This window comes from Mycteria americana, chromosome 1 (assembly GCF_035582795.1).
Source record: "Mycteria americana isolate JAX WOST 10 ecotype Jacksonville Zoo and Gardens chromosome 1, USCA_MyAme_1.0, whole genome shotgun sequence".
Lineage (NCBI taxonomy): Eukaryota > Metazoa > Chordata > Aves > Ciconiiformes > Ciconiidae > Mycteria > Mycteria americana.
This window is the reverse complement of record NC_134365.1, coordinates 164,498,621-164,526,222: the sequence shown is the minus strand read 5'-3', so window position 1 is coordinate 164,526,222 and position 27,602 is coordinate 164,498,621. Positions and strand designations below refer to the sequence as shown.

Below are 27,602 nucleotides of genomic sequence, written 5' to 3'. Positions count from 1 at the left end.
TCAATGTGAGATGCTGCTGCAGAGTAAAGCAGCAGGATGGAAGCAGATGGAAAAAAAAACCCCACACACAAAGAAAAAAAGCAGCAAGCAGTTGACTAATGGTTTGGGGTTTTCCTTCTCTGATATGGCATTATCAGTTGTTTCCTTGTTACACATTGAATTTATAGTAATGGTGCATATACATCTGCTAAGTCAATTATAAGTCCATCTATATAGTATAAAAATACCAACTTTAAGTTCTGTGTTCCAATATGTTTGACTTGCTGCCTGATATCCTGAAGTAATTATGTTAATTATAACAAAACGGGTATTGCAGTGAAGTGGGATAGCTCAAGAGAACTGAAATTACTAGTAACTGATTGTTGCTATTGGGTTACACAGGAAATACTTCACTGGGTACTTCATACAAAGAAAATGCCCGCAACAGACCTTTTAAATCCGTATGTGACATGTTAAAACTGTTCAAAACACGTAAAGGTAATACAACAAAAAAATACATAAATATGTAAAAAAATGTTGCATGTCTCATATTACTAAGACTTGAAAAATGTCGGCAAAGCATGATTTTAAATACTTGCTCTTACAGTATGCAGTTTTAAATATGCTGCACCTGAGGACAATGACAGCACATACAAAATATGCTTCATTTTTCCTACTAATTATTAAATTATTTGCTGGTATGGAAATATTATGCAACTCACAATGGATTCACCCACTTAGTGCAAATTACCTTATCTTTTATAATTATAAGCATTTAGACTGAAAGACTGCATTTAAGCTGTTCCTATAAGAATTTGTGGTCATATCCAATCTATTTTGAAACCAGCACAGCCTAAGCAACAGCGTATGTATTTAAGGCACTAGATTTCAGTTTAATAAACAAATTTCCTACTTTCAAATACATATATTGCAAGAATTCTTCCCTGCTAATTTTTGTGGGATCAAATTATCAGTAGCCCATTAGAGCAATAGTTTTGTGAGTACATATTTAGAAAATTACAGGAGACACCACTGATACTCAAAGTTACTCAAGTATTTTATTATTTTATTTGAAATTCTAAACAGAATTATGATAATCAAAACTGAGTGGAAACAGCTTTCAGGTACTGACCTCCTGATACATTGTATGCTGGTTGGAAAATCATCTTAACCAAAACACAAATGGAATTTTACGACACACTATTTAATTGACCAAAAGGAGCCTAAGAATCAAAAATGATTATTTTAAATTGAGTGCAGCAATCCTGCATAATCAATGAAAAATGACACTCCTTGCTTTAGTAAGCTTCAAAGTTGACTTAGATTTGTGTGGTCTAAATTACACAAGCTATTTTTTTTTAATGTAGTATCTTTGCTACACTGAGATTTTTTCTTGTGACTACAGCATTTCTCCAGGGACAAAACTATGGATGTATAATCAAAATCCTTTATATTTAAATACATTAGCTTAATGTATGTAATATGCACAAACCAGTTTTCATGTATGTATTGAATGTATGTGTCCTCCTCCAGGCTGACACAATGTATCTTTGAAGAGTTGAACAAACACATCTATCTTTATATTGTAAAATCCTCTGGGCAAACTGTCTTTTAGAGAAAGAAAAGAAAACCAAAGAAGTTAGGAAAGCTACTCTACACTGGTTAAAACAAAAAAAATCAAGTACCTGTGGATTTCTCTCTTCTGTTTTTGTATTTCATTTAAAACTTTTTAAATAACACTATAAGTTATAAAATATTTGACTTCACATTACAGAATGTTACAAGTAGTGCCAATGTAACCGTCGTAACTTCCGTTCAGTCTTTTGCAGAAGACTAGTGGGCTGTCACCATTGCTGTTTACAGGCTGTGCTAAAGTTCATCATGCTTAATACCTGTAACCAAAGGAAAAAAAATTTATAAAAACCCAATTATATAAAGACTTAATGACTAGCTTTGTAAAATGTGGAGAAAGCCCTTTACTTTCTATTTACTGCTAGTCAGTCAGTTCAGCAACATGAACTTCATTTTTAGAGCCTCACTAAAAGTTGACCATAAGCTTTCACAAAGGATAAAAACTACTAAGAATTCTTTATAATGAAAAGTGAATTTGTTCCCTGACTCGAGTCTTTTAAATATTTATCTGCTAATTTTTTTCTTCAACCTTGAGAGCTAAGATCACCTTTTTTTGTTTCACATTCCAGTCTTAGTCAAGTCTTATTGGAAGTCCTATAAGAGTGGGTATTTTTCTCATGCTGTTTAACTCAGTTTAAAACAATTTTAGTACAAAATTAAACCAAAATCTATTTGTAAACTAAAACACCATTTGTATTGTAAATTCATTTTTTTTTTCATAGGTACACTAGATATTACCAAGCATAGCACTGTAATACAGTTACTATGAAAGCTGCCTGCCATATCCTGCTGTAAGATCATGTTTTCCATTCTTTCTAACTTTGCCAATCCTTAATAATAATTGTTTACACGTCAGGTGTCTGCTAACATCAAATTTATTTTAGTGTGTTCTGACACCACAAGTTAGGAAAAATACACCTGTTTGTCCATGACAGCATTCTGTTCATTTCTAATTTGGGAAGTTGTAGCGTTCCCACGTCTTGCGGCAGGGATTTGAACTGGCGCATATATGCCTGTTGCTATCCCGGTGAAACACTGCCCAAACTTTGCCGTGCGATAACATATTAGAAAAGAGCGGCTCAGAGCAGCTCAAGAGACCTCCCAGGACATCCTACCTACATTGCCCACTGACTCCAGTTTAGAAAGACTCCCAGTTTCTCTGTTCTCCGTTCCCCTCCCTTCTGGCCTGGGCAAAGCCGAGAAGAAAGCTGCCAATATGCACCTGGGTTTCGGCAGCTGTTGGGTGGCGCGTACAGGGACACAGAGCTACAGGAGAGGAAATAATGGGACCGGATACCAAGACTGGTGAGGAAGCCTGTAAACTATGGTCTGAAGACAGAGCGAGCAACATGGAAATTTCTGAAGAGGAGGAGTAAAACCTGAAAGGAGGGGAGCACAAGTAGCCAGGTGCAGAGACCATGGCTGCAAATCTGGGCAGTACGGAGAAAGTGACGGAGACTGTTCTGCTCAGTCAGGTGCAGAAAGACCCCGGGTAGATAAGCCCAGAGTGAGAGATGCTGAGACAAACAGTGCTTGCTGAACTGGTGCATTTCAGCTGTAACTTTTATCATGATGGTTCAGTGTTCAGCAGTTCTTTGTTTCGGAGGGAAGGAGGCTTTTAACCTTACTAAGATATTCTCATGTACAGCTTTTGTCCTTTATTTTTTAATTCTCTCACATTTTGTACTTTGAACGTGCGCTGGCTCTATAGGATTAAGAAGTTAGAAGAGCAATGTAAAGTAAAACCCATGCTAGAAAATTAAACAGCAAGTGGCTTTCAAGCAAATTTCAATCTGAGAAGATAAGGAAGAAAAGATAAGTAAGGGATACCTTACTGATGAATTAATACAGGTGATTGACATTGAGGACTCAAATTATTGAAAAAGTTTCTGTGAACTAATGAATTAATAGAGACTCAGTAACCTACTGCTTAACAGACTACACTGAATTAAAAGGCATTAGCTTTAGATTCTCTGAGGTCTAAGCTAATGTACTTTATTTAATATTTGTGGCTCAGATCACGTGGAACAGTTGGTTGTGTTTGAACTCTAAGAATAGGGCACTGCTAAAAATTTTCTTGTAGATTTTGGCATGAAACAAAAGATTTTATCCTCTTAGTGTAACTCCTATGTAAAGAAGCATCATGTAAATCTTACAACCTGCACAATTTCTCTAAGAGCAGGGAAAATTACACAAATAAAATATTTGTGCCTACTGACCGCAATCTTCAACCATATTAATATTTATTTTAGAGAATTAACGATGAATGATAAATTCACAAATGATAGATGAATATCCATGTAAATTACCTTTTTGAAAGAACAATGTTAGATTTTTCTTCTCTTTTTCAATTTGCTGTATTAACTTTCGTATCTCAGAGTCATAGTCAACCCATTCGGGAACTATCCGGGCAGCAGCCTTTAATTTTGGTTCTTTGGTTTGGGGATTGTTGCACTGAAAGTTTAAAACATGCTAGATGTAAACAAGGTAAATGTGAAAATATCACCTCTCCAAGGCACTTTAAGTGATCTCCCCCTCAACGTCCCTAAAAATAAACAGCAGAACACCAAATATGTAGTATTGTTAAAAACTAGCCATATAATCATATGTTGACTAGGACAATGTTTCAAAATGGTCTACAATTATTTCAAAGTGAAAAATAAGTTTAACATCAGACAGCAACTACTCAACAACAGCAAATCATGAATCTTGACAAGGAATTTAGAGAAGTACAGTAAAAAGTCATTTACGCAAAACCCCACAACTTAATATTTTGCAGAGAACTGCTATTTACTATAGATTCTAGTCACCAGAGCAGTTTAAATATTTGGCTAAAATTCTCATATTTTGTAAATGTGGCCATCTCTCACCAGCTCACAGAAATATCTCCAACATATCTCTTTGCTCTAAACTATTTCACATCTACAATAATTTCAGCATTTACAATTTCATTGAAGGACAGCGTGCAAGGTCATTTACCTTGATATTAATCAAAAAATCACACAAATTGTAAATAAACCCTGTTTAAATAATTTAAAACATTTTATTGTCAATACTTTTATTTTCTCCTGACTATATGGATAGCAGAGACATAGCTAGCACAAGACTACTAATATTTAGACAAAGTTACACAGGGACATGCAAGATGTACATTAGCATATTGAAATTAAATCTGGTATGTTTTTTATTAAGTTTGTGATTTTCAGGTACCGTTTTCAGCTTCAACATAAGCAAATTTGGTACAGAGCAAGCAGGAGAGGTCTCAGAGGAAAGGAGAAAAGTTGCTGTATTGTAGGGAACAGGAATTAGTGTTCCAGTGCCTTCCAGCAAGGCTGCCTCCATGACATCGCATACGCGTATCTCAAAAGCCTCAGAAATCATAGCAAAGTTTTTAATCTATAAAACTAATTTAACTCAAAATCAACTCACCAAGTCTATTGTTTTAGCCTTTTTCTTGGATTCATCATCACACCAGGTTTCACACCAAAGCCATTCCTGAGGGAGAGACTTAATAGCTACTTGATGAATCATATTATTGGGAAGATCCTGTACAAATTTTGTAAAATCATAAATTAGCACTGAATTTAATGTAACTGGTTATCAAGCAACTACTTAAGTAGAATATCTTTGCTTATTACCATTTCTGCAAATTGTTCTTACGTTTCCGTCTAAGTGCTCACCTAGTTCTTCTTCAAGTAGATTTAAAACTTAGTCATGGTAATTTTGATGGCCAATTCCACCTCTCATTTCTCAAGCAGGTTTTTTCTTGTACTTACGTCTTTCCTTGCTTAGCTTCACGTAAGCAATACTGCTGTCTGATACTTATGGTTCAGATACTGCATGTCAAACTATAAATACTACTGAGCAGAATTAGACTGTGTGAAATTATTAAAGCAAAACTTCACGATTTTTCCATTCCTCAAATTTGCAAAAAAAGCTCAAAAGCATATAATCCAGGATTACGCCACTACTCTAAATTTAGCCGCCTTCTAGGAAAATGGATTCCAGAAACATGAGTGTGAAAGGCAAAAGCTATTACACTGCTATTCTGGCTTATCTTCCTTACTTCACTTAAAATTTCCTTCCCCCCCCCCCCCCCCCTTTTTTTTTTAAACCTTTATTATATAGTCAAGTATTCTCATCATGAAAACTCTGAATCAGTATCTTGCTGAACGGGGGGAAAAACCTCAGGCAGTCATACGCTGCATATTCTCTGGCCGTAGTTAAAAATAACAGGTGTCACTGGTAGGTCCATTCGTAAGCTCCTTCACATGTGCAACCCCTACATTATGTTTAAAAAGTAAATGTCGGTACTCAAGTAACTATTAGTCACATCTTATTTTGCCAATTCATATTGCTGAATGTGACAGAATAAAATAGCACATATAGCTGCATTATGAAAAGCATATAATTTAATTCAAATATAGACATTAGTACAGCAAAATTACATCAAATATAAGTATACTGAGAGTCAAGACATTCAACATTAATTTAAATACTTTATTTTTTGAAAAACTTCAGTTCTATGAATATTTGAAAGATAAATGGTTTATCACCATCTCAATTTCAAGAGAAAAGAGATTGGTTTTCTGTTGTGCCTCTCTGACTTCCTAAATGAAATCACAATTCCTGAGTTACTTCTTTTATGGAGTAGAAAGTAGAAAGACAGCTGCTAGTTCCAGGATTTAAAGTAAATAGAAGAAAATAAAATAAAAAATCTAAACTAGAAGTTGCTTATCTTTTCAGAAGTGATTTATCCTCACAAACACTAAAATACATCTGGAAGATCAAAGAGGAAATATTCACGAATCAGAAAAATAAATGAACAAGAACAGATTGTTTTTACTCTCAGAGCTAAAATTCTTGTTCACTGAAAATATGTAAACTGCTGAAATGAAAATCTTCTAGACTTTCACAAACAACACTTAAAAGTTATTCTTCAATTTGATTTACAATACGACTGTTTTCACATTTAGTCAGATAACCTACACAATTTTAAAGGGGGACTCAACTACAGCAGCATCTTTATTAGAAAATAAAACCTCAATTTAAAAATATAAAAACATTTCCTCTTAATAAAAGATTCTACTCTTACATTCCTTTCTGCTGATTTTATTCTTTACGTAAAGAAAAAGATGGTTAATTACCTAGTTTTTAATGAATTGGCATTAGTATAAATATTGGTATTACTGTAAGTATTTATTTTGTCATCTTTATATAGACATTTCCATGCTTCTCTTTAAAAAGAACAATTAAATAGGCTGTACTGGAAGTCTAGTTTTTATCATGTGTAATTTTTCTCCCAGGAGTTCTTTACTTACTATTCTTGGCATTTAAAATTACCTTTTTTTCCACGCTATCTACTTCTATTCTGTGGTTTATATTAGCATAACCTTAACTACCACCCATGAAGGCAGCAGTGCTGGCTGGTTAGCAAAGCGCTGAGATTGCTGCTTCTTTGAGAAGGGCGGTGAGCACTCCAGCCAGATATTTAAAATAAAAATAAAAAGAAACAAAAATTGTCATAATGCATCCGTGTCAGTAGATAAAAGCTCTCCAGGACTCTTGTAAAATATATTGCACTGTGGTTTTGATTTCTAGGAATGATGCTGGCATTTGGTGTAAGTAGAAGCAACGAAGACAAAGTGATTCCTGTCAATACAGGCAGAAAGCAGATTACTATGAAAATATTACTTTGAAATATTTTCCCTTCCAGAGTAATTCCAATTCCAGTCTGCCAAGATTTAGCTACCTTAACATCTGCTCTCAGCACTGATGTGCTGAGGGACGGGTAGCTGACACTTAAGCGGCTTTTGATTTGATCCAACAGATTTAGAAGAGATATATGCTATGAACTATTAATGCTGTCATTGAAAATATCAGAATCTCAAAATGGAAATATACACATTATTAATATTTTGAGAATATTAGTAGATAAAACTAATGACTATTTCTGAGAAGCAGCATTATGGTGGAAGCCCTGTAACCAGCTTCTGAATCTTTAAGGTCTTTCTGAAAGACACCTTGTACATATGGGTAAGACTATGTGTGAAAAGCACAGTTAATCGCATCAGGGCTCTCTAAGTGTGCGATACAGGGCCAGTAATTCTTTCTATTGTCCAGAAAAGAGAGGTGAAATCTGACTATTGTTGTTATATCAGTCTTTTGCTCTTCACAGTCATAGCTTAAGGCTGCTCCAACTCCTTGTGTCCAGTCTAGTTCGAGTTTGTAGTGTGGCTGTACTTCCACTTATCTTTGTCCAGTATCAAGAACTGCTATTCTCAATTTTTAATTTTATTTCTGGAAAAAATGCAAGTGGTGGTAATGTACTTAGAGAGAAACTCGCTTGCAGAGTAAGGGGGTGGAATGCAGGCACTGAGAGACGTGGGCTTTGCTACTCTAGGATCCCTTTACTGCTATAGGCAGGTAACGAACCTTTTGTGCTTTAGTAATTCCACAAGGAAAATTACAAAAGCAGGGACAATCTGACTTATTAAGCCTTCTGAAGTTCACCAAAGACATGAATAAAATTATTATTTACTTGGGCAGAAATTGCATGAGCTGTATTATCAATCTTCTGCTGAGTTAAAGAGCCTCTACCACAGAAGAAAATAAATTTGAGTACGTTCTGTACATCTGGGATCTACTTACCTGCTTGTGATTTGCACCCTGACTTACCTCATCTAGCTTTAAAAATTGGTGGAGCTATATAAATGAAGACTACAGTCACCCCAGGGTGACTATGTACAGCAACCGCTAGAGTGCATTAGCAGTTAGCTTACAAAAATTAAATTTATGTTAATAGAAAAAAGGAAGAAAGAAGGAAAAGAGCTTGTTCAATATGAATATAATTACCATTATCAGAATATAAGATTATCATTAGAAAAACACAAATGTACATAGAACATCTACAAATAAAGGGCAGCAGTGCAATACATTTGTCCTCTATGCTGTTTTTTTCTCTTTTTTTCATATTTAACAATTACTTAAAGTAATAGTTATTTGGTTGTCTGAACTGTGCTCATATGCACACCTGAAAATTTGCTAGAACATCAGTAAAGGGCAAATAGTTTCAGAATTACATAACATACATAAAGAGATGCAAAATAATTCCATGTATATTAAGAAAGATAAAGAAAATAGAAACTAAATTGCTTAAACCCATATATACCTGATCTAGATTTGACAGACTGTTTGGATCTTGACTAAGAGCCTGGTACTGGCCCCGAAGCCTATCTCCTGCTGCAATCTTTCTGAACTTCTTAAGATCCACAACATATAAGGCACTACAAAGGTAAAAAAAAAAGAATTAAAATTTGTGGAGTTTCACCTTCTTTTTGATAACATTAATAGAAGTAACAAGAAACCAAAAACTGTTCCCATCGCAAAGGAATGTTTTTTTTTAATTAAGTAGCTGAAGCTAAAATAAAAAGTGAAACCAGTATGTCATCAGCATTCATGCCTTATTCATCTCTTGCTGAGAAGGACTATGGGGCAATTGCTTTTGAATGCCTCAGTGATCAATACCAAGATGCAGGTTTTAATCAAATTCACAAACTGCACAAAAATATGTAAGGAGTTATCCTACCTAATATGGTATTTCCTTTTCCCAAGATGTGATGCCCAGTATCCTGATTTCCAGAAACGGTATCCATCCATTTCTTTACGGCTGTCACAGAAAGGTGTGTATCCATAGGGAGCTCCATTTAGATCTAGATCTCTGAGTTCTTTTAGGTCACTTCTCACAATCTAAATAAAAATATATTTATTTTTATAATTTAATACTGTTTTTAAGGTGTGCATATGAAGGTAGTTATTGCAGCAAGCTTCCCAAAGTTTAATTTTAATTTTTAAAAAAAGCCTGAGACACTACAACAGTGGAGTATAGATAAAGTGTTTCACTGGAATGACATTTACCAAATTATTGTTCAAGGAAGAAAATATGTGCTTATTCTGTGGCCATCTGTGGAACACATCTAATAAGTAAATTAAATAAAACAAGCAAAGTATTTTTAATTTATGGACCAGTGTCTCTGGTTGCCCAATATTAAATTCCTTCATGCAGAAGTATAACTTTCAAAATCTACTGAGCATTTCCCTTCTAAAAAATCCTTCCTCTTTGTTACATTAACTTAGGCACTCCAAAATTATTGCATAATTTGAAAAATCTTTGTATCTAGCAAAGTACTTTTTAAAATAGGTTATATTTACTAATCATCATTTATACTAATCAATCATTCTTGCATCAAACCCCACTAATCTAATTTATCAGTGGTAAAAAAAAAAGTTTTAGCTGTTTTGGAGTACAGAGAAATCCTTACAGTAGTTGGGACAGACAACCAGTACTACTACTGTATCCATCTGAAATTGCAGAAAGTTGCGGTCTGCATTGCTACATCTAAATTTAATTTATTCTCAAGCTTCAGAAAAGGACCAAAACACGTAATACTTGTTCTGAGGTTTTTAATAACCATGTGATAGACTCTTCAATGTCTCGTCTGTTTGAGACAGCATGTTACCTTTCAGTATATTATACAATAGTCATTTCTGAGTGAAAGACTACATACAAATTTAAGAAAAACAGAGACAGATTTTCAAATCTTGAAAAGTTTCAGCCATCTAGAAGTTGTTCAAATGGTCTAAACTAATCACCTCAAACCCCTTCCGTAGTGAGTGGAGAAGTCCTCTCAGAATCAGCCCAGAGACTGAATCACTCTAATATGCCTTAGGTGAAATGCACCTTTAAGCTTGCACATACCTCTCCAGGTGCCTTTCTCTCTCCACAGGCAATTTAGGGCAACTCAGTGTGGTGAGGCTCTTAATTTCTACATGACTAAAGACAAGTGAAATTATTGCATTTCACATTCTGCAACACCACTGGTTCAGCTTGTACAACTGCAATAGTCTTACAAGACCAGCATTAGAACAAAATGTCCACAGGGAATGAAACTGGATCAATTTAAGCTAAAATTAATTTCTCATACATTTATACAGCATTATTTTTTCTTACCTGGTCAGCATCGACAAATATTATTTTATCCACAGCCAAAGGGAAAAGAACATCCAAAAAAAGAATTTTGTAGCCCCAGATAATTCTTTGTTTTTCTGTCTGTTGATAAAGCCAGCGGGGCCACTTATACTGTACTAACTCATACTTGAAACCGTACTTTTCAGCCATGTGAGGAATAACATCCTAGAAGAAGGACCAAAAAACTATTAGCTGCACACGTATGAGACACACAAGGACCCAGAAGGAAAAAGAAGGAATGTTGCAACACAGGTGCAGCTCTGTTGGCCTTACTGACTACATAAATTATTATTTTTAAATGTTTCTTTAGTTCTAGCGTTATCCTCAGCTACATAAATATCCAAAGCATTTCTTTCAAGCTCTTGGAGACTATCAGAAGAGAATAAATTATTATAATATATCACTGGGCTTTGGGTTCCAGAAAAGAAGAACCTTACACATGAGACTTTAAAAACTATTTGTATTTAATGCATTCAGAGATCATTTCCAACTGTGAAAATTTGATTTTAATTATATAATTACTCAATTGTAATTTTTTTTAAAACTACTTACGATTTTAAAGAAAAATCAATAAAAGGAAGATGTTTCTCCTACCTTAAATGTTGGAGACAGATAGTTTTTCAGAAACCAAAATTTAACTGGTGTTTTTGTATGACGTAGGACAGAAAGCATCATAATTCTGTGGAAATATAAGTCTATAATAAACAAACAAATACACACAGGTGATTACATTTCAATTGCACCTAAAAGGTGCTAAAACTTTCTAAGTATAGTTTTCCTTAACCGAGTTTAATCAGAAATTTCTGTCTACTTCTAATAAAAAGTTTTAAAGAGCATGTGTTCAAGACTAGTTTGACATGGATTTATTTGATCCGTATTGACTATGCAATGTTAGAGGGAACAGTTTCAAAAGTGGATCTGTTAAAAAGTTTTATTCTAAGAGAGGTGCCTGACAAAATTAGAATAACAATTAATATGTTGCTGAAAAGAAAAAAGAAAAAAGTGGGAAAGAGAAAGCATAGTTCAAGTTAAGATCCTCTTCAGAAAACCCTTGATAACTGTAAAAAATTCCAGGTATGTGGAAAAGTTAAGTCACTACCTTGGGTTCAATTTTTTTGCGGTTGTGGCATTTGTTCGGTGTAACCAGACAGATAAGCAATGCCTTACAACCATATGAAGAGGCCAAGTCTGCCTTAAAAATCAAGGAATAATAAACCTTAAAATAAGGTAAAGAAGCACGTAGAATGTTTTAAAAGTAATTTTTTTCATCTTCAAAATAAATGAGTCTTTCCCTTTATAAAGGTTGTTATAGGTTGAAGGAAAGAAATGCAGATGTTCAAACTGTGTCATAGTACTAAGAAATAAAAATTAATACATACAAAATACTACTTTCCAAATAAATACACATGAAAGGATTGTGAAATTCCATTTTAGAATAGGAAAAATCACTAAATCTGACACCTGTAGACAAGTGCTCATAGAAATCAGAAAAGTAACAGAGATGGTCGTGAACAGGTTAGGCAATACTGTAAAAATTCCTTCAAAGCAATCATTGCTTATTGAATGAACACTGAGGTGAGTAAGGCCATATGTGCGTATAGTAGTATCCATAGTTCGGACTAAATATAAATAGATACAACTCTAATGAAGTCACTGCTGTTATGTCTTTATAAGAGAGGCTGAACTTCATCCTTTATGTTCACACTTTGCACATGCACTCATGAAACACACGGAGAACATTTTTCTTTCTTCAAAGAATAATGGTATTCTTGAACATCTATACATTGAATCACTTTGTTCTCAAACAAAGATTAATTTGGTCCTCACTCTGTAGAACTTTTCTATGTTTTAACAATTTATTCTTTACACCTTGTTAAAAAAGTCAGTTTCTTTAAGCTGCTTAATTTTAAGATGAACGTTTACAGTATCCCTATTAAATTCTCGTTTCCTTTTTATCTTTCCTTACCTTAAAAAACGTTCATATAAATGGCCTGAAGCGACTGAAAAAATGTTAAGAATATCAGTTCTCTTTTCCTTCTCTTCTGTTGGAATTTCTTCTGAAAATCTAAGAAAAAAACCGCCCAAAATATTATATAAAGTATACATAGCAGAAAGAAAATACTGCTACATTACCATTAAGCTCGTAAGGAATCGAAAGTAAGAAAATACATAAAAGAAATACTCATCCTATAGTAACTGAATACATTTATATTCTACTCTCACTGCACATGCCTATGATACCAAAATCTTTTGGGAGCAACATCTCATACACAGTCACTCAGGACAAATGGTGGCACAACTGCAGTCTCCAATATTTTCAATCAAACAGAACCCAAATTTGACAAGAACTCCATGTTTTATCAAAGCAAAAATCATAAATACACACAGCCAAAATATCTTGAACTGGTTATTTTTAAAATCAGTAACAGTTATTTTTTCAAGCTTCAGTCACGTGCATTCTATATCACAAGAACCAATGCATGTTCTTGAGGTGAGGGATGTCTGCGTAGCCCCATAGGTGGTTGAGCTGAATGTATACTCTAAAATACAGACTGAACATAATATGAAGATGGCCACACCAGGCCAAACCAGATATTTAGCTCAGTACCTTACCAACAGCAAATGACAAGGCCAAGGAGTAGTAGCCTTTCGCAGAATAGTCTCATAACATTCAGTGGTCCGTGGTGATGGGATTTCCCCGAGTGTTTTTCATAATACTTGCTGAATTCTTCCTTAAATTCATCCAATTACTCTCCCTATAAGCTACCCTAGATCTTTGAGGTACGTTGTCCAGAGGTTTTCTGTTTCTGCTGCACAACATTCTTTGCTTGCTTTGAATACCAAAGTCTACCAGGATTGGTTTTTTAATCATGTATGCCTTCCAGCACAAACAGATGGTGGCTGCAGTCTCCCTCAGAGCTCTGTTTTACAGAGCTCAGGGCTGCAAAGGCTGCCTTAGCCAAACTGGTTACAGTAAGGCTTGATACTGTTGGAGAATCACCTCAATAGTCTTTTTTTTGAGGTGAGTCACTCCTCACACACTTAGATTGTGTGAGTCACTCCTATTAATTTTTCTTCTGGTTAGATCCCTTTTAAAAGTATACTTTAAAAAGTATAAAAATAAGTATCCCTCATAATCTTCAAGAACAAATGAGAAAAGTCTCAGATCTCGAACATACTTAAAAGAATTCACATCACTAATACAAAGCTGAAATCTCAGAAGGCTGCAATGTGTGTAAGTGGTGTGAATAATCTTTTGAGAAACCCACGCTCTTTTCACTCAGCAATGCTAAGAGGAGATAGCACAGTCCTACCTGATCAGGACTATAGCAAATGCAAAAGAAAGGGACATCACTGGAGCGGCACTGACTGCATGGTGTGACATCTCTGAAGAAGATAACCCCTCAGCTAGCACTGAGTTCTCACAGGCTAAATACACTGCAGTTCACAGTCCCAAGCAGTCTGTCTCCTGTCTTTCTGACTTTCTGTCCCATTTCTTATACTTAGTGATAGCAGGACTGAAAGAACGTCAAGCTCTTTATAATGCAACCATCACCACGTGTGACTACAAAGACAGATGTGAAAAAGAAAATCAGTTTTTGAGACAAGGATCTTGAAAATATTGATTATGCAAAGCTTTACAGAAGGCAGAGATCTTCCAAATGGAACAAGCGGCTCTGAAGATGGCTGGGTTAACCTGTGAGGTCACCTGGGAAAAGCAGTCAATTGGAGAAGGCCAGTTCAGTTATGAAAGGACTTGGGCGATGCGGTATGCACACATGTCCCATGTCAAAGCACACGATGATTCCTGTAATGAACAATGTGCTGGCATGATAGATGTTTCATTCTGCCATATCAAAGGGGAAGGATATTTGACAAGTTCCTAGATAGGAAGAAGCTGACAGACAAACAGCAGGCCTCAAATCAAGCCCCTGAGCCACAACCTTGAATCAATGGGAAGAGCAAATAAACTTTATTGGCTGAGAAGGTTTCAATAGCCCAGCCAAGCTCTGCACCTGATGCACGCTGATGAACCAACCCACTGTGAAAAAAGACCAGACCTAGAAGATCGTGAGATCTCTGGCCTTGTAATCTTCTTAGAGGGAGCTAAGATTTTGACCACTGCGCATACATCCTTTCATGCAGCCAGTTAGAAGTGGGAAGCTTGAAGACGATGAAAAATTCCTTCAACTATCATCATTCTGCAAAGGAGGCCACCTTTGTGCAGAAATGTGGGTCCACTTCCCTGACCTGTGCTTTCAGGAAGAAATTTTTGAGAGTTGTAGTATAGTAGTCTGGAAGGCTTTCTGAATCTAGTCAATATTGTAACGGTAAAATCATCTGTGGATAAATGGTGATAAACATAAAATCAGCAACAGAGACTCAATAAAATGTCCAGGTACTTGAGATACAAGAGGCCTTGTCAGGAGAGATGATAAAGCTGAAACAGAAGCCAGTCCTGCATCTAACAAGAAACATGCGTGCTGAGGATTAATTGGGGTCAACTGTTTACTAGATAAAGTAGAACTGCTATGCTTTTTCTTTATCTTCTTTAACAGTCTTTGTGACTGACAACCATTCCCAAGGCTACTGAAAATGGAAGAAAACCTTTTTTGAGTCTCACAGCAGTCGTTTGGGGCCAGAAAGTCTTTAGGGTATGGAGAAAGTAGTGATGAAAAAGCCATTCTCCTTAAATCCCTCATACTGACATTATCCCTTTCTTACTAGCTGAATTATAGTCCAAAGATGTTCTCCTGCACAATGGAGGAATCAGACTTTACCTCGATGCTAAATCTCGAATGCTTAAAGGTACTTATGGGCCTTATTGCTACTGCAATTTCTTTTTTCTTTCAGGGCAAAAAGATCTATGATTACTCGGATTAAGCTGTTTACACAGCCAAGTCATTAGCCTTGAACTGGTTGTTTCAGAAGGCATTAACTTCAGTTCTTTGCCTTTGCAATTATACAGCCATGACAGTTTAGCACTTTGTAGCATATTGCAGAAACAACCTGTACTGGAAATCAGACCTTCCGAGAGCAAACATGAGTGTTTCCTACAGAGTGGATGGAGTCCAGTATAGAAACAATGTATTGCAAATTAAGTCCTCCCCCCAACAGCCTTGAAGATCCAGAAGAGGAATTATCATCACCTGGAAAGAGTGGATGGATTTATTGTGTTACCAGCATTCCAGATTAAAGACCCAAGCTCATTCTTCTTTGACATTGACAAATCAAATAATTGGGAATTCAGTAAGTACTTTTGCCAGCACCGCCAACTTTCACGCTTGAGAACATTATCTTTTTGAGATGTTTCTTGTGAAAAAGGTCTCTGAAGTGTTACAAGGAAAGAACGCTCAGAAAGCATCCAGGCCACTGTTTCTAAAATATGTTGGTCATCTGATTGAGATGCTCTCAATAGGACAATTAACATGTCTTGGAAAGTGATACAACACCTCATGTTCTGATCCAGATCACAGATATACTAGTCTATTAAAAAAACCCCTAAAACTATTTTTCTAAGCAAAGATGAAACATCCTTTTTTGCCCTTATCTCATTCTCAAAAATGATATAACAATTTCATAGGAATTTGTATCTTATTAATAAAAACTAAATTCAAATAAAAAAAAATCAGCCTGAACCACACACCATCCACAGACAACATAATTATAAGCAACATTATCAGCAACTGAAAACAACATTTTACAATGCTATATACCATTTACAATGGTCCTGGTTTCAGCTGGGACAGAGTTAATTTTCTTCCCAGTAGCTAATACAGTGCTGTGTTTTGGATTTAGTATGAGAATAATGTGATAACACACTGATGGTTTAGTTGTTGCTAAGTAGTGCTTATACTAAATCAAGGACTTTTCAGCTTCCCATGCTCTGCCAGGCGCACAAGAAGCTGGGAGGGGGCACAGCCAGGACAGCTGACCCCAACTGGCCAAAGGGCTATTCCATACCATATGGCGTCATGCTCAGTATAGAAACTGGGGTGGGAGTTGGCCAGGGGGCAGCAATCACTGCTTGGGGACTGGCTGGGCATCGGTTGGCGGGTGGTGAGCAATTGCATTGTGCATCACTCGTTTTGTACATTTTTTTATCATTGTTATTATTATTTTCTCTTCCTCTGCTGTCCTATTAAACTGTCTTTATCTCAACCCACGGGTTTTACTTTTTTTTTTTTCCTTATTCTCTCCCGCATCCCACCTGGGGTGGGGGGAGGGTGAGCGAGCGGCTCTGTGGTGCTTAGTTGCCACCTGGGGTTAAACCACAACAACAGCAAATTAGAAATACTACAATGTTATTAGCCGCAAATGTAAAGCTTGAGACGTTTATTCCAATTATTTATAGAACTCAAACTTTAAAGTAAAAGGTATTTTATTGACAAATACAAAAACACTTCTTGAGCTTTCATAAATTATGTCTAGCAGCAGACACGCAGCATCATAGCCTGCTTTTTGATGTTCAGTTTGATACATCTGAGTACCACATTACTGGCTGAGATTTTCACATTGGGATTGATTCGCTGCCACAACAAAATAAAAATAATGCCAATGGAGAAAACGAACAAGAAATAGAAATGCAAAGGAGGGATTAAAAAGGAAATAATGCGACGTACTAAACATTATAGCTTGTCTTTCCCCCTCTTTTATTTATATTATAAATCTCTTGGGGAGCCTTTTTACATATTTGTATCACTATCAAGTAAGAAACGCTTACTTGCTATGAGTAATAATAAGTATGTCCTGGCACGGTTTAAGTAGAAGCAAATTATGCATTACCTTGTAACTGATTCCCAGTTTCCTTTTTTTCCTGTTGTTCCATCAGTAAGGAGATCTTCATTCATTTTATCAGGCTTTTTCTGTACCTAGTCATTAAAATAAATGTATTTGTGTAATTTGGGAAGTTAGTTGATAATAATTACTACTTCAGTTGTGATATCTAACTATGGTGTACTTACTGGCTAGAGCTGGACCAACATACCCATTTCTATTGCAGTAAAATACTGAACCACATTACATGGAACTGTAAAAATGTAATTTCATACTTTTGAACTATGTACAGAACATACTGTAATAAGAAGAAAAGTAATCAATTATGAAAAATTAAATGGTGATTAATAAATCAAACAGCATGTTCAAGTCCTCTGTACTTCTTTATGCAAACAGTAACTAATAGTGTGGGGAATCATATCTCATTTTCCTCCTTCATGGGTTTGTGGTCCAGCCATTAGCTGGCAGAAGAATCACAGAATCGTATAGGTTGGAAAAGACCTTTAAGATCATCGAGTCCAACCGTAAACCTAGCACTACCAAGACCACCACTACACCATGTCCCTGAGCACCTCATCCAAACATCTTTTAAATACTTCCAGGGATGGCGACTCAACCACTTCCCTGGGCAGCCTGTTCCAGTGCTTGATAACCCTTTCAGTGAAGTAAAATTTCCTAATATCCAGTCTAAACCTCCCCTGGTGCAACTTGAGGCCATTTCCTCTTGTCCTATCACTTGTTACCTGGGAGAAGAGACCAACCCCCACCTCTCGACAACCTCCTTTCAGGTAGTTGTAGAGAGCGATAAGGTCTCCCCTCAGCCTCCTTTTCTCCAGGCTAAACAACCCCAGTTCCCTCAGCCGCTCCTCATCAGACTTGTGCTCCAGACCCTTCACCAGCTTCGTTGCCCTTCTCTGGACACGCTCCAGCACCTCAATGTCTCTCTTGTAGTGGGGGGCCCAAAACTGAACACAGGATTCGAGGTGCGGCCTCACCAGTGCCGAGTACAGGGGCACGATCACTTCCCTACTCCTGCAAGGGTAGCAGGGTGTCGCACCATGCATGGAACTTACCTGAAGGGAAACTGTGATTCTCGTAAGCCTTTCACAAGCAGAAAGTGACAAATGTGTTGCTGAAACATAAGCTCTCCCATCTAACTTAAGCTATTTCTGCTGTCTTACCCAGATGCTTAATAAAGGCTACAAATTAATTTTGTTTGCTGACCTTAATTTCCTTGATTAAAAGAAACCTGATTGTTTTGAGACCCAAACAGCTTCTAAAACACTAAATGTTTGAACATATTGAATTCTAACCATATTAATTTCACACGTTTATACTGTCAAGCTAACGCTTACAGATTTCTGTTCACACTAAATCATACGTCGTTCTAGCTAATGCTTCTGAAGCCACATCCTAGGTATTGCTGAAGTGATTCTACAGTTCAACTGAGTGATAGAGCTTACATATTCTAGTTATAAGCTTAATATGCACCACCTTTCACATAGAATAATTTTCCTATTTTGACCCAAATGGCACCCTTTTACCCCTTCACTGTGTTTAAAGGCAGGCTCATCAAGCTCCAGAGAGTTACACATTTTCTCCAGGTTCTGGAAACTTTCAGTTACAGGACTGGCGAAGAGAGTCATATATGTGGTTTCAAAAATTCCCGTTGTACTGATGTTTACATTGTTCTCTCTCCTTCTCAATGTCTAAAAATTAGGATACAATGTACCAAGTACACCTACACAAAATGTTGTTTACAAAATAGTGGAAAACATAATCCTGTGAGGTTCTTTTTCCTTAATAATAACAACTCATGTTTCATTATCTCTTTTGAATACCTCTTTAAGAATGAAAGTAACGTAATTTCATTTACACAAATTTGGCAGCTTAGGGTACAATTCAACATACCTAACTTGAACTTCCACTCTGGTATCTGGACTTCATGTAAAATCCCTTCCCAGTCACAGGAGAGAACTGGATGTCTCAAGAGGTGGTCATCCGCTTGGTTTAAATACATACGCGAGCTGGGATGAGCAGTCCTTGGGACTGTCTTTCTCATTTTAATAAGCAGAAAGGGAGTTTAAGGCACCCAGACTACACTCTTAGACACCTTAAGCTAGATGAGATAAATCCCATCTATGTTACGCACATGGATGTATTATTTTATCAGCTCTTTAACAATCTCCCATGCAACTAGTATAACCTGATCGGATCAAATTAACCACATTAATTTGCACACCCTTCTCTATTTAATTATACAAAATCTAAATTATATATTTCAGTATACATCTTCCAATTAAATATAGCCTAAGACATGTAAGCATTAGTCATATTTCATATAAGGAAATACTGCAGACCAAAAAAAGGTATCTTTTTACATACTTGGACTTTGATAATTTTGCTTCTAAAGTTGTTTAATACCACGATAACATCTGCCAGGTCAGCTACAGAATCTGTTCCTTCATGCCTGTGAGGAGGAAAAAAAACCCATGCAAATGTACTGGCTCATTAAAACATGCATTATTACTCCTGTTTAATTAGAGTATAAGGTTTAAGATTGCTGATATTTATAGAAACAAAATTTCTTCACTTGCACCTAATTATATCTTAACTTCAGAAACTTTCTGAGTTTTATTCATCACTAGACATTGTCCGCACTAGTAGCCCTCACTTTTAATTTGGATTTTCACAGGAAATTTTATCAACCAATGAAAAAATGCAGCAACCTAGAGCTGAATACATTATTATGTACTATACAGGTACATATTACATTCAAATATAAACTACATTTTCTTTTTCAAATATGGAAAACATGTTAGAAATTGCTGTGTGACGGCATTAAATATACTTTTAAAATAAATCTGCTTTAAAAAGTCTAGAGAAAGCTTCATCACAGTGCTGAGATAGTAAAGATTGGCTTTCAACAGGTTGACTTTGGTAACTGTACCCCTAAAGACATGGCTGTGCAAGGCACCACATGAACATCTGCCCTACTGAACATCAGTTTAAAGCCATTCAGGCATCTCAAAACTGTACTGCAGTCCACTGAGTAACAAGTATGAAAAATGTTACTGTCACTCTGTGATACAGTGTAATAACATAATTCTCAAATTTCATAGCTTTTATACCTCAATAATCCATATATTTTTCCTTCAATCCTTTCTGTCTTTTAACAGCATTATGTGGTTTCCTCTTGCTAAGGCTATGCATACAAAAAATCGGTTTAAGAAAGTAATCTGCTACCCCTTAGGCTTGATTTTTTTTTGCCTAGAAAACAAAAGTATTAAAATCTTGTTTCAATCTGTTTCATATTACCTATCTAAAAGTGATAGGATTTTATATATTTATCTGAATTTTCTATTTAATACATTTCTGTAAAATGTGCCTATGATTACTCAGTTTCATACAGATGGCTGATTCTGGCACAAAACGATGTTCAGGATTATCCTGACTTTTCTACTCTCTGATTTAGTTTCATTTTCACACTTTTAAAATACTGCATTTACGAACACTTGGCCAAGAACTGTCTTTTTATCACAGGGATGTACAGTACTCAACATAAAAGGGCACAGATCTCCATTTTAAATAAAGCGTGTCATTAAAAAGCTCTAAAATAGTAAAACTAGAGTGAAACACAAACTGTTGATAGCAGAAATGGCAGCAGCTGGCACAGCGTTCCCATTTTTGCCCTCAGTTTTTACACAATCAAAACTTTCTCTATCATTCACTCGGTTACCTCAAAATCTCTGTGTTATGAATTCTGTAGCTAGCTCTGCAGCTCTGCTGATGAAGATGATTTTCCAAAGTCTTTACAATATTCTCAAAGTGTTTGGTTTGGCTGTAAGTTTAATAACATCATATTGTGTCCCTAAATCTCTTCTGTGGATCCCTCACTGTCGGCTCCACCTTTACCAAGTGCCAATTGTTTTACTCTGCACAGCACTCAGTGTGATGAATTTCTGTCCCAGTATGAATAATGTACTGAAAATAGTCATAGTTACCATTAGTTACCTTGGACACTTAATGTTGGTCTCAAGATCCGATTTATCTGTTTCTCCATTCACATCTTTGTATACTTCCTACTATTACACTATGGTAACTTCTTTTCCTGACCAAGTACCTCTCTTCATTTCGATTCCTAGCCACCCAACTATGTGCTCAATGGCTACTTACAGATGAGGTTATTCACTTGTTTTTAGGTAGGTGTATCTCTGAAAGAAAACCAAGTCCATCATACTGTCCTCTAATTTTAAATCAGTGTGCTGAACCTTATACAGGACCTCTCCTCCTTTCTCGGTCTCTATCCATATGATATTCAGCATGTTATAATTTTATTCATATAACAGATGCACATTTCAAATGAGCAATCATGTGAATAAGGTTTTGAATGTGACCTGGGGTTTTGAAGAACTGGGATCATGATTTGTAAACTGCCTTAACAAATCCAGTAAGGATTTTGGGTTTTGTCCAAAAGGTACTGAACGCTGTTAGTGTAACTTAGTTTGCAAACTCACTGAAAGTAGGCACAATTTCCTTTTTAAATCCAAGCAAAATGTCTTGCATACTGTTCAACAGTTGCAACAGTTCAACAGGAGAGGACATGACTAGTATATGAGGATGGAGAATATCCTGCAATGCCTCTTGGCAAAATTCCATCCTGTCAAATAGTTGCTTGAGTTCTGATAGCAATTTAATACCATTAATACTGTTATCACTAAAAGTAACAGCAAAGATCCTGGTACAGCCTCCCAACCATACTTTAGCTGTTGTACTCTAAGCCTATGGCTTGTAATAATTAAATGAAATAAGCGTTATTGTTTAGATTCCTCATCAAGTATTAATTTTACATAACTTAGCTGAGCTCAATTAAGCTCATTTCCCTACTTCTTAGGGAAAATCAGTAATCTTAAAAAACTGCAGATGTTTTAAGTTTCCTTTGATCCAACCTAGAAAGTAGAGCGGGTTTGTTTCATTTTGTTTCATTTTTTAATTCAACTAAAGGTCACTACATTTTTTTTACACTGATATCTTTCATAAATCACTTTATATATCTTAGGAATTGAATGTTAAATTAGACAAACGATATAGCTACAGTTGGTGGAAATTAAGTGAACTTCTTAGGGTAAAGACTATGTTTTTCTGCCTTTTCAACAGATTGTGAGTGGTTTCTAGAAAAACAAAAAACTGAAAATTGCAAACAAATTGAATGAAAGTTAACATTTCCTGTTAACATTTCTTCCTGTAACACTGAAATTGATGCATTAACTAAATATTCAAAACAGCAAACATGTTCATCAATTTTTTCATTTTTTAATAGTAGCTGATGACTAAACATCATATGGAACTATGTGTTGCTGAACTCCAAGTAATAATAAATATTTTGTAAGAAAATAGACCTGTTTCAGCCCACAGAATTACGGGTGGGGGGGTGGGGGGTGTTAAGAACTGAAGCTGAAATAAAATAAAACAATGCTCTTGCTTTAGAAGGGATCGGATCCAAAGCTTCAAGGAGGAAGCCCTCATACGCTACAGATCTATGCCGCTACATAAAACACGAGAAAAAGATGATACTTCTAAGGAATACTTGGAATGACAGCTAGTGCATGTTCCTCATATGAAAATCGACCATGGAAATTACAGATCTATAAGCCATATAGGTGGCAACTAAACGCCAGTTACTGGAGCACAACGTGACTTCTTTCCATGTACAGAGGTTTCTTCCAAGAGAGGGAAGTGTGGCGGTCAACATGCAGCCAGGGTACAGAACTGAAGGGTACTTCTAAATCCTAAGGTGAAGGTGTAACCACAGTGATTCTTAGATGACTTAGATGACTAAGAAACACTCCAAATTAATTGAAGAAAAAAGCCTAGAGCTGAAACAAATATAATGCTCCTGTTAAAAAAAGATGCCACCCATCAATAACACTGCATTCAGAGGCATTCTCAGGGCTAAAAAAAAAAATTATGAGAGGGAAATTGATGGCACTTGCTCCAGCTGATCAAGATGCTGCTGGAAAGCTAGCAATGCTCCAGTGGACATATTCTTGGAATTACATGTTAAGTATGTTGGGAATGCCAAAATATTAATCAACAGAACCATGAGTGACATTTCTACAGAATTTGGTGCGGGCTGTTGCATGATAACGCTAAGCATGCTTGGAACTGACAGGGCAAGTGTCTGGTAGCTGTGTAGCTGTATAGCAAGAGACTTGGCTAGCATCAACTCTAGCTGAGCAGCTTAGGCTTATTATACATTAGCATATCCAAATGCCTTCAAGAACACATGGAACAACCAAACAACAACTTACACTATCAGGAAATAAGGTATCTCTTATAAACTTCAAATAATAATTTGCTTCTTGTTCTTTTTTTTTTCATGTTATTTTTGCTCATTTTCCTTCAGTATTGTCAGGTCTTTTCAAAATGTGCTGCACTTTCAGATTCATTTTCCAATGAATGTTTCCAAAAGATAAATTAATACTTACGAAAAAACCTGATAAATCTCTTCAGATCTTCCTTTACGCAATCGCAGTGTCCAAGCACCTGGATTTGCTTTCAGCTGAAAATACCCCTATGAAAAAAAAGGACAGACAGTCACTCATTCTGTCAGCATTTCAGAATTGACCATGTACACATACAAACATCAATTATCCAATATTTAGTACTGCAGCTGTTAGTGACCATGACCTACTGTCATACTAGCCCTGATAGTAATATGGCAGTGATGCAACCAAGTATCACCTTTCCTGTATTCCCATATTAATGCCTTTCAGTGCTCCGTTTTTTTCTAGCTGAATTTGAGTTGCATACAAAATCTCCACCTAGAACAGTAAGTAAGCGAGCAGTAAAGAAATAAATTACTATACTGACCCTAAACTGAAAAGTTTCTTTGGAACTTAAAATTTTTGTCTGGAACAACTTTCCAAGTAAACACAGCTCCTTCCCAATTTAGGAACACTGCATACAGCTATCACTATGTGAAAGGCAGACAAAGCAAGCTTTGGAATATGAAGAAATATTAAAAGTTTCATCATGTTGAACATCATCTACTATTGAGACTGTATTCAGTACTTGCGTTAAAAAAAAAAAAGAAAGAAAAATCAAAGATTCACAATTTATTAAGCATTTTATTCCTTGTGATACAGTAGTTACAGAGAACAGAGAATGGCAGATAGGTAACATCTTATTCATCAAAATTAATCCTCTATCAAATTAGATTAGCCAACAGAAAATAAATCTTTTGCTTCAGAAATCACAAGATTTTCTGCTCTACAGCCTGCTAAAACCAAAAATAATTACTTTGGATGACCAGAGGAATTCTCAGGTGTGGATTTGTCCCACAGAGGCTTTAAGCACTTAACTGAAGCATTTAAACTAGGAACCTTCTTTTGCCTGGATCATCGTGTAAAAAAAATGGTTATTTTAATCAGAATGTGATTCACACCTTACATTCGTTGGTGGAATCTCCGTCTGAATATATATACCTCCTAACATCTACTTAAGGCAATGAGACTCCCAGTTTAGGCACTTCAGATAAGGATCTAAAAATATCCAAACCTACATTGGATCAGAAGAGGAGCTGGGGAAAGCTCAGCAAATTAGAGGTGCACGTCTCCTTTTGTAGATGGTCTCAACTCCAGGATACTCATGTTACTTTTAGCATTACTAAGCTTGCAACACAGAGAAATGGATTCAAAGAACAAGAAGCTCATAAAGAATTCTCATGAAGAGTGTGCAATTGTAACAACTATTTCTGTACTTAATACTTACCAGGTTGGCCATCACAATAGTATCAACCATGACAGGATTAGTCTTTGTGCCCAGAGTGAACTGTAACCCTCGAGGAGGCTGTCCAGTTGTCACATCAAAGCAGTGTCCTTCAAGCAATATGTATTCTAGTTCATATTCTGCTATAACTGTCCCTTTTATCTGTGGAAGGAACATTTCGTCAATAAATTATGTCATTTAACTATGTGGGAAAAGCAACATATTATAATGACAAACACGTGTGGGATTTACCTCACCTAAATTCAACTGTCAAAAACAAAAAAAAGAAAAAAGAAAAAAGAAGAGAGAGAGAAAGGCCCTTCCAGAAGGAACTTGACTCAATTTTAAAATAGGTATCCCAGGTAAAGAGGATGAATCACTGTCTGGAGAGACCTTCTCTCCATTGACTATTGAGGAAGCTGAGGCAACTTTGGTAAGGTAAATCCCAACCTTTATTTTCACAATACACCTTCAAAATACACAGCTTTGGTGGATCAAATACCCTCAATATTTTGCATAGGTTTAGTGACTGAAACAAATCTAGTGACTTTGGAGCTGAGAGATTAAAAATATAATTTAAAAAATTGTGAACTGAAAAAGGGTCAAATATATTTTAATCTATATTAATAAACAGCAATATATTCAGGTTTATTTGAAGATTTACCTAGGTTAAACCTATTATTACCAAAAATATTGACAAAAAAAAGAGAAAGAGAAAGCTAGCACACAGAATCCCTTAATTGCTTTATTTTTATCTAAAAAAAGGAATATTTCCATAGACACTATAAAGTTCAACACAGCAGATAAATTGCTTTTACTTGTACTCTGCATTCTGATTTTTTTGTTTCATTGCTTTCTTTTAAGATTTGGGTTTTTTTTAAAGTAAGACAGAATGTTAAAAAAAGATGATGAAAATAAAAATGGTAAAATACTGACCAAAATAATCAATTACCACAGAAAGCATTTCTGGAAAACAAGAGACAAAAAAATCCCACAAGATTTCCATTTCCCTCTTGAGGTAGAAGGTCCAACACAAGTATTACAATGTTTAAAAACAATTACTTACATCCTGTAAATGAATGTTATCAAGATCACAGGAACTGTTTACCGCTTCAACCAACCAGCTTTCAGGAGTGATCATGTTTAGAGTCAAAAGGGATGATTCTGGCAATTCTAGGAATTTTGCCATAGGTTCAGAAGGAAGGTGCTTGTTGATACCATAAGTTAATTCTGGTTCCAGAACAAAACGATAGAAGCTGTTGAAAGCGTTAAAAAAAATACACTTATTGAAGCATAAAGTTCCAAACATGAAGTTCTTCTAAAATTTAAAATACAGTGAATGTTTACCAAATTAATGATGTTTGGAGGTATGGTAGCTCCCTGTTCTTTTGGAGTACTGTCAGACAATACCTACAGCATCTCAAATGGGCAGGTAAATGAACACAGAACTATTCACTTTTGATAAATATTTGCTGGGAAAGTGCATAGCTCCCATTAACATTCTAAATGGCTGGGAAGGTAAATATCCAAGAGGTGCATCTAAACATCTTGACTGTGAACTGCCTTGGATTCTCAGAATCTGTATCACTAAACTAAGCAGAAGGACTAATCTGCTGGAAGAAAAGAGTCTTTGGGAACAGTTCCTGACACTAGCAGCAGCAAAGACAGAGAGTACAGGAAAGGACAAGTGTGTCTATTCTTCTCCAATGCTTACTCCATTTATTCCACAGGTAAAAGATCCTTGCAACAACAAAATAATGATGATTTTCTTCCTTCCTCTACTGAAATTCAACAAAATGAGAAGAATCAGAACAGAGAAAGAGCAGCACTGAAGATGGAGGGTGAAAGCAGCAAGCATGAGTGCTTCACATGGAAAAAAAAAAAAAAGGACATTTAATTACTACAGAAAGTAAAAAGGTAAGAAAGTCTGTACCCATCAGGAGGAATATAATTTTCCCACAAAGTATTTAGGCTAGTATATGGATGCATTTCATATGAAACCATCACTGCAAGAAAAATACAACCTGTCCACAGAGTAGATGCCAGAACACTTCCTCTCACCTCTCCCAAGCACAAGGAAAGAACCAGGCACTAACACCTACGAAATGGCTAGCTTTAAAAGCGATCATGACAATGTTCACACAAGATACTCAGAAGATTGATTAAGACACTCTCTTGCGGTATAAGAGGTGTGAGTTCAATTCCTCTCAAATCAAACAGAAACTAAGGACTTCTGTTTTGTGGGCAAGTGATTAATTCTCTAATCTGCTGGCTGAAGGGAAGGACTGCCACCAGCTCTCTCTCATAATAAGATTATAGGTAAAATGTCTGCCAAAGGGATGGCAGTGCTTAAACCTTTCTCGTAGAGGGAAAGGAATCCTCTCTGGGGAATTCACTTCAGGGTAAACATCTATAA

General features: G+C 36.0%; 2 protein-coding genes across 4 annotated transcripts in view; one reads left to right on the top strand and one right to left on the bottom strand.

Annotated features, from left to right (window-relative positions):
* DNAJC3 (DnaJ heat shock protein family (Hsp40) member C3) overlaps positions 1-27,602 on the top strand; it is a 157,504-nt gene that overhangs the window by 45,395 nt on the left and 84,507 nt on the right. The gene's annotated exons all lie outside the window — the stretch shown is intronic.
* UGGT2 (UDP-glucose glycoprotein glucosyltransferase 2) overlaps positions 110-27,602 on the bottom strand; it is a 92,924-nt gene continuing 65,431 nt past the window's right edge. For 2 of the 3 annotated variants that reach the window (XM_075526547.1, XM_075526565.1), the window contains 13 exons: positions 26,253-26,442; positions 25,190-25,348; positions 23,905-23,990; positions 19,802-19,886; positions 17,426-17,511; positions 12,606-12,704; positions 11,234-11,318; positions 10,622-10,804; positions 9,200-9,360; positions 8,783-8,897; positions 5,041-5,157; positions 3,921-4,065; positions 110-1,871 (listed from right to left, as the gene is read on the bottom strand). In XM_075526547.1, coding sequence (XP_075382662.1) covers positions 1,849-1,871; positions 3,921-4,065; positions 5,041-5,157; positions 8,783-8,897; positions 9,200-9,360; positions 10,622-10,804; positions 11,234-11,318; positions 12,606-12,704; positions 17,426-17,511; positions 19,802-19,886; positions 23,905-23,990; positions 25,190-25,348; positions 26,253-26,442 — 1,534 coding nt within the window. In that variant the 3' untranslated portion in view covers positions 110-1,848. Of the gene's footprint in view, positions 1,872-3,920; positions 4,066-5,040; positions 5,158-5,225; positions 6,391-8,782; positions 8,898-9,199; positions 9,361-10,621; positions 10,805-11,233; positions 11,319-12,605; positions 12,705-17,425; positions 17,512-19,801; positions 19,887-23,904; positions 23,991-25,189; positions 25,349-26,252; positions 26,443-27,602 lie in introns of those variants that run through there. The other variant, XM_075526556.1, reaches the window with a different exon arrangement.